Source organism: Salvelinus fontinalis, chromosome 39, assembly GCF_029448725.1.
Source record: "Salvelinus fontinalis isolate EN_2023a chromosome 39, ASM2944872v1, whole genome shotgun sequence".
Taxonomy (NCBI): Eukaryota; Metazoa; Chordata; class Actinopteri; order Salmoniformes; family Salmonidae; genus Salvelinus; species Salvelinus fontinalis.
Genome location: NC_074703.1, coordinates 16493861 through 16501044, shown reverse-complemented (window position 1 = coordinate 16501044; position 7184 = coordinate 16493861). Strand labels below are relative to the sequence as shown.

The window sequence follows — 7184 nt, the reverse complement described above, 5'->3', positions numbered from 1 at the left end:
CCTTCATTGCAAAACATTGTATTTTAATAAATTATTTGGTGACATATGAATATATTTAGTAGAGTTTAGAGGGCAAGTTGGTCAGGATGATATCTATGAGGGTGCCCATGTTTACGGATGTAGGGTTGTACCTTGTAGGTTCCTTGAAATCTGTGTGAGATTGAGGGCATCTAGCTTAGATTGTAGGACCGCCGGGGTGTTAAGCATATCCCGGTTTAGGTCACCTAACAGTACGAACTCTGAAGATAGATGGGGGGCAATCAATTCAGCAATGGTGTCCAGGGCACAGTCGGGCGCTGATAACAAGGGTCTATAACAAGCGACAACAGTGAGAGACTTATTTCTGCAAAGGTGGATTTTTAAAAGTAGAAGGTCAAACTGTTTGGGCACAGACCTGGATAGTATGACAGTATGACACTGAGATAGTTAGGCCTACTGTACCAGAGACAATACAGCGGGACTATAGGAGTTATCATCGTGCTTTGAAAAGCCAACCGGTGGTCAGCAGTGAGATGACCGTGTGATCTTAGTGAGCTGTTGGTTGTACATAGCTTCATGGGGACAGATTTACATTCTTCACAGAATGTGAAATGCTATTGAGCAAAGAAAGAATAAATATGATTCCTGTATTTACGCTCATTTGTGGTTTGTTATTGATTCACTGTAGATTTTCACCAAAGAGGGTCAGAGAATATGTGTCTGCATTGACATCATATAGAGCTGAGTTGACATCATTGTGGTTTTGAAGAAGTCCCGTCCTTGACTGCTCAGGGATTACTGTCTGAGTTCTCAGAGATGAATTTATCCCACATCCTCTGCCACATGGCCAGCCCTCTCTCCTTCAACTGTGATGGCAGTGAGCTATATCTATGGTAGAGTCGTGGTTACTAGGTCATATAACTACAACTTTGTCAAACATACTTTTCACGACTATAAATTAAGCACTTGGTAGTCTCCGAACCCAATCACCCATACGCTAGCTAGCTATGTTAACAGCCATGAGAGATGAAACACGTATTATCCAGAGCAAACAGAGGTAATACCATAGATACATGAAATACTATTACATTGAAATTCTCTAAACAACTCTTGACCACCTTATGGAGTTGATGGCCAGCTCCTTGAGAGTGCCCAGGTTAGCCCTCAAGCCACCGATGCTCACAAACACCTCATAGGAACGCTCAGTGGGCCCAAACAGGGACGAGTCATCAGAGCTGACCACCATGGGGTAGCCCTCAGACATCAGCACAGCTGCAGGGTGGTTTCTTAGGTTGGACACCAGCTTCAGCACCTGGTCATTGACACACAAGGATTCAGGGACGTCAACACTGATTTAACTCAATGGACTAATGACAACTGACACAGAGAAATCTAGAGTTACAGTTGAGATTAACTTTACTGTCATCAAACTGAAATACCCTACAGTGCAGCTTTTTTATTTAACCAATGGGAATTAGTTAATATTATGATGAGTACTGACAGACAATATGGCATTTACCTGGTTTGAGATGGGGCATACTTCCATAGCCACGTTGTCTTTCATGGAGAGCTCCTTTGCCAGTGGGTGGTGTGCCAACGCATACCCATTGTCACGACTTCCGCCAAAGTTGGTTCCTCTCCTTGTTCGGGCGGCGGTCGACGTCACCGGCTTTATAGCCATCGCTGATCCACCTTTCATTTCTCCATTTGTCTTGTCTTGTTTTCCTACACACCTGGCTTCAACTCCCTCAGTATTAGACATGTAAAAAAACCTATGTTCCCCCCCATATTTGTGTGTGGAATTGTTTGTTGTTTCGTGTATGTACACGCTAGACTGGTTTGCGCTGGCTTAATTCAACCCATATTGTGTTTAGTGTTCTTAGTGCCGTGTGTTTTGTTCACCGAAATAAAAGGCTCCTTTGGCTACCCAACTTCTCCTCTCCTGCGCCTGACTCCCTTACAGCCAGTTACGCATACCTAACAGAATTCCACACCCCACCATGGAGTCAGCAGGAGCAGGTACCCTGGTTATAGGAGTCGAGGAGTGCATCAGAGAACACGCAGCGATGCTACAACATCTCGCCGTCACGATGGACCTCGTCGTTCAGACCATGGACTGCTGGGAGAGACAGAGAGTCCCTCCAGCGCCTCCAACAGCACGACAGGGGTTACCACTACTCGTCCCTCCTGTACCCGGTCCCAGTGGGATGCGTCTCGCCCTTCCCAGAGAGCATGATGGGACGGCGGCACGGTTCCAGGGTTTCCTGCTACAGCTGGAAACCCTGGGAAGGGAGAGGGAAGGGAGAGGGTGTCCGCTCTTGTCTCGTGCCTCTCGGGAGAGAGCTCTGGAGTGGGCTAACGCCGTGTGGGGAGAAGGAGATGCGGCGTTGGATGACTTCGAGGAGTTCACCTCGGGCGGGCAGTCTTCGACCACCCGCCCGAGGGTAGAGCGGCAGGTGAACGTCTCTTCCACCTGAGGCAGGGGACAAGGAGCGCCCAGGAGTTTGCCCTGGAATTTCGGACCCTGGCCGCAGTAGCGGGATGGTACGACAGGGCCCTTATCGACCACAACCGCTGCAGCCTGTGCGAGGATGTCCGTCGGGAGTTGGCCTGCAGGGATACCATCCTCACCTTCGACCAGCTGGTGGACCTTTCCATTCGGTTGGATAACCTGCTGGTCACCCGCGGACGTCTAGAGATGGCTCAGTCGATTCCCCCTCCCAGCACCACCGCTCCGGTGCCTATGGAGCAGGGAGGTGCTGCGCTCAGGGAGGCCGGAGGAGGGGCTTTCACATGTACCATCTATGGCCACAGAGGTCACACTGCTGGTCGGTGCCGGGTTGGTTCCTCTAGGGGTCGAGGCAGCAGGCAGGGCACTCTGGCGTCGCCCCAGGTGAGCCTGCACCACTCTCATCCAGAGCCCTCTGTTGTACACCTGTTTGTGCATGTTTACTTTCCTGAGTTTTCCCCGCATTCCCAGCATAAGGCGCTCGTCAATTCAGGCGCAGCTGGGAATTTTATCGACAGAGCATTCGCCCATAGGTTAGGGATTCCTATTGTTCCAGTGGTTAGGCCTTTCCCAGTTCACGCTCTGGACAGTCGACCATTAGGGTCCAGGTTGATTAGGGAGGCTACCATTCCCCTGGGCATGGTGACACAGAAGGGTCACGAGGAGAGAATCATTCTCTTCCTTATTGACTCTCCTGTGTTTCCCGTAGTACTAGGCCTTCCCTGGTTAGCTCGTCATGACCCCACCATTTCATGCCAACAGAGGGCTCTCACGGGGTGGTCGCGAGAGTGCTCAGGGAGGTGTTTAGGGGTTTCGTTGGTGCTACTACAGTGGAAAGTCCAGACCGGGTCTCCACTGTGCTGCAAACATACCGGTCTTCTGTAAAAAGAAGGCGACTCAATTACCACCCCATCAACGGGGGGATTGTGCGATAAATTTCCTGGTAGACGCCGCTCTTCCCAGGAATGTGTCTCTGAATCCCTGCATCAGGGGTACATTCGGTCCTCCACTTCATCCGCCTCCTTGAGTTTCTTTTTTGTGAAGGAGGGAGGTCTGCGCCCGTGTATTGATTACCGAGGCCTAAATCAGATCACTGTGAGGTACAGTTACCCGCTACCTCTTATCGCCACTGCGATTGAGTCAATGCACAGGGCGCGCTTCTTCACCAAACTAGATTTCAGGAGCGCTTACAACTTGGTGCGTATCCGGGAGGGAGACGAGTGGAAAACGGCGTTCAGTACAAACTCAGGGAATTATGAGTACCTCATCATGCCGTACGGGTTGATGAATGCTCCATCAGTTTTCCAAGCCTTTATAGACGAGATTTTCAGGGACCTGCACGGGCATGGTGTAGTGGTGTATATTGATGACATTCTGATATACTCCGCTACACGCGCCGAGCATGTGTCCCTGGTGTGCAGGGTGCTTGGTCTACTGCTGGAGCATGACCTGTACGTTAAGGCTGAGAAATGCCTGTCCTTCCAGCAGTCTGTCTCCTTCCTAGGGTACCGCATTTCCACCTCGGGGGTGGAGATGGAGAGTGACCGCATTTCAGCTGTGCGTAATTGGCCGAACTCCCACCACGGTAAAGGAGGTGCAGCGGTTTCTAGGGTTTGCCAATTACTACTGGAGTTTTATCTGGGGATTTGGTCAGGTAACGGCTCCCATTACCTCATTGCTGAAGGAGGGACCGGTACGTTTGCAGTGGTCGGCTGAGGTGTACAGGGCTTTTGGTCACCTGAGTGCTCTGTTTACCTCGGCTCCCGTGCTGGCCCATCCGGATCCCTCTTTGGCGTTCATAGTGGAGGTGGACGCGTCCGAGGCTGGGATAAGAGCCGTGCTCTGTCAGCGCTCGGGTACGCCACCGAAGCTCCGCCCCTGTGCCTTCTTCTCAAGGAAGCTCAGCTCGGCGGAGCGAAACTATGACGTGGGGGACCGGGAGCTGTGGGCTGTCGTCAAGGCTCTGAAGGAATGGAGACATTGGCTTGAGGGGGCTAAACACCCTTTTCTCATCTGGACTGACCACCGCAATCTGGAGTACATCCGGGCAGCGAGGAGACTGAACCCTCGCCAGGCAAGGTGGGCCATGTTTTTCACCCATTTTGTTTTCACCCTTTTGTACAGACCAGGTTCCCAGAACATGAAGGCAGACGCACTGTCCCGGCTGGATGACACAGAGGAGCGGCCCATGGATTCCACCCCCATTCTCCCAGCCTCCTGCCTGGTGGCACCGGTAGTGTGGGAGCTGGACGCGGACATTGAGCAGGCGTTACGTGCAGAGCCCGCTCCCCTCCAGTGTCCCGCTGGGCGTCTTTACGTTCCGTCTGCTGTCCGTGACCGGCTGATCTATTGGGCCCACACGTCACCTTCCTCTGGTCATCCAGGCATCGGTCGGACGGTGCGCTGTCTGAGTTATAAGTACTGGTGGCCCACTTTGGCTAAGGACGTGAGGGTTTATGTTTCCTCTTGCTCAGTGTGCACGCAGTGTAAGGCTCCTAGGCACCTGCCCAGAGGTAAGTTACACCCCTTACCCGTTCCACAAAGGCCATGGTCGCACCTGTCGATTGATTTCCTGACCGATCTCACCCCATCTCAGGGAAACACCACGATCCTGGTTGTTATGGATCGTTTCTCTAAGTCCTGCCGTCTCCTTCCTCTGCCCAGTCTCCCTACGGCCCTACAGACTGCAGAGGCCTTGTTTACGCACGTCTTCCGGCACTACGGGGTGCCTGAGGATATAGTATCTGATCGGGGTCCCCAGTTCACTTCGAGGGTCTGGAGGGCGTTCATGGAACGTCTGTGGGTCTCGATGAGCCTTGCCTCAGGTTTTCACCCCGAGAGTAACGGGCAGGTGGTAAGAGTTAACCAGGATGTGGCTAGGTTTCTGCGGTCTTATTGCCAGGACCGGCCAGGGGAGTGGGCGAGGTTCGTGCCCTGGGCAGAGATGGCCCAGAACTCACTTCGCCACTCCTCCACTAACCTTTCCCCCTTCCAGTGCGTACTGGGGTACCAGCTGGTTCTGGCTCCTTGGCATCAGAGTCAGACCGAAGCTCCTGCGGTGGACGACTGGTTCCGGCGAGCGGAGGAGACATGGGACGCCGCCCATGTTCACCTTCAGCGCGCCGTGCTGCTCCAGAAAGCCAGCGCAGACCGTCACCGCAGTGAGGCCGGGGGACCGGGTCTGGCTCTCGACCCGAAACCTGCCCCTCCGCCTGCCCTGCCGGAAGCTGGGTCCGCGGTTTGTGGTGCCGTTCAAAGTCCTGAGGAGACTGAACGAGGTGTGTTACAGGTTACAGCTCCCCCCGATTACCGTATTAACCCCTCGTTACATGTGTCTCTCCTCAGGCCGGTGGTGGCTCGTCCAGGTAGAGGCAGTCCCAGGTAAAGAAGACAAACCGTACAGACCTGCTCCATGTGAAGCAGATGTAACAATGGGGCCTGTATGTGATGTTCTTCACCAGCCAATCAACACTCACCAGGGATAAGCTGTGGATGTGGAGGGTTGCCCCTGTGACCCAGCATAGAGAATGTACTAACCGTAGTTAAATCGATGGTAAACATTTGTAGGGAGGTGGGACTGTATTACTGTGTTACCTTTGGGCATCATTTGCAGCAGGCTAAAGATGGGACTCCTATAGATGTGGCGCCGTGCCTTGAAGAAGTGAATGGCAGGAGGGAACTGGGCTACGGCCATCTCTTGTTCTTTTAGCTTGTGAAAATGTGTGTTGAGCTGCTGCTCTGCCCCTGTCAACTTTACACGGCCTCCTGTCTGCCTCGGGTCCTCTTGGTGCAACATCGTCTCCCTCTGACTGGGGTCAGGGGTCCCGCCGCATACTGTCACACAGCACATCACAGCTGCCAACTGGAGGGTGATGGTATAGCTCCCTCTAGAGGGCAAAACCACCTTGTCCTGCAGTGTCATTGGAGGTTGGAAGAAGCGGCTGTGGAAATCCTTCTTGAGGAAGCCACTCATTCAACTAAATACTAGATTTAATTCAACAATGAATAAAGACTTTTTCAGATATTGTAATTTAGAACACAAGGTACTACTGTAAACCTATACGCTGATGCTACAAGAGAAAATAGCACCAACAGATAGGGCTGCCGTGCTTCATGCTCTTAGGAAACTTTGCATTATCTAGTTTTTTAAACGTATTATTTCTTACATTATTAGCACAGGAATTTTTGTGTTATTACATAAAGCCGGGAAGAACTTTTGGAAATCAGAGCGGCGGTAACTCACCAGCATTCCGACAAGGAATACAACAGTCACTTAAGAAATGCAGAAAATGTTTTTTTTTTTTATTATCTCATATATACAGTTGAAGCCGGAAGTTTACATACACTTAGTTTGGAATCATTAAAACTCATTTTTCAACCACGACACAAATTTCTTGTTAACAAACTATAGTTTTGGCAAGTCGGTTAGGACATCTACTTTGTGCATGGCACAAGTCATTTTTCCAACAATTGTTTAAAGACAGATTATTTCACTTATAATTCACTGTATCACAATTCCAGTGGGTCAGAAGTTTACATACACTAAATTGACTGTGCCTTTAAACAGCTTGGAAAATTCCAGAAAATTATGTCATGGCTTTAGAAGCTTCTGATAGGCTAATTGACATCATTTGAGTCAATTGGAGGTGTACCTGTGGATGTATTTCAAGGCCTACCTTCAAACTCAGTGCCTCTT

At 51.0% G+C, this 7184-nt stretch overlaps 1 protein-coding gene across 1 annotated transcript; it reads right to left on the bottom strand.

Moving 5' to 3' along the window:
• Window positions 1–767: 767 nt before the first annotated feature.
• LOC129838392 (adenosine deaminase 2-A-like) lies at window positions 768–6461 on the bottom strand. The gene is made up of 7 exons (XM_055905320.1): window positions 6083–6461; window positions 5836–5996; window positions 2173–2650; window positions 1979–2003; window positions 1499–1595; window positions 1098–1291; window positions 768–867 (listed from the first exon to the last, which is right to left on the bottom strand). The coding sequence occupies exons 1-7, from the start codon at window positions 6459–6461 to the stop codon at window positions 768–770; spliced, it is 1434 nt and encodes a 477-aa protein (XP_055761295.1).
• Window positions 6462–7184: the final 723 nt, after the last annotated feature.

Bases quoted from the DNA above. Each gene is read 5' to 3' on its own strand.
- LOC129838392 (XM_055905320.1), bottom strand. From the start codon at position 6,461: ATGAGTGGCTTCCTCAAGAAGGATTTCCACAGCCGCTTCTTCCAACCT. The intron at 5,997-6,082 runs GTAACACAGTAA...GCTGGGTCACAG, and splicing joins GCTGCAAATGATGCCCAAAG to GGGCAACCCTCCACATCCAC. The intron at 2,651-5,835 runs GCCTGAGGAGAG...GGTGACCAGCAG, and splicing joins ACCTGGACGAGCCACCACCG to GTTATCCAACCGAATGGAAA.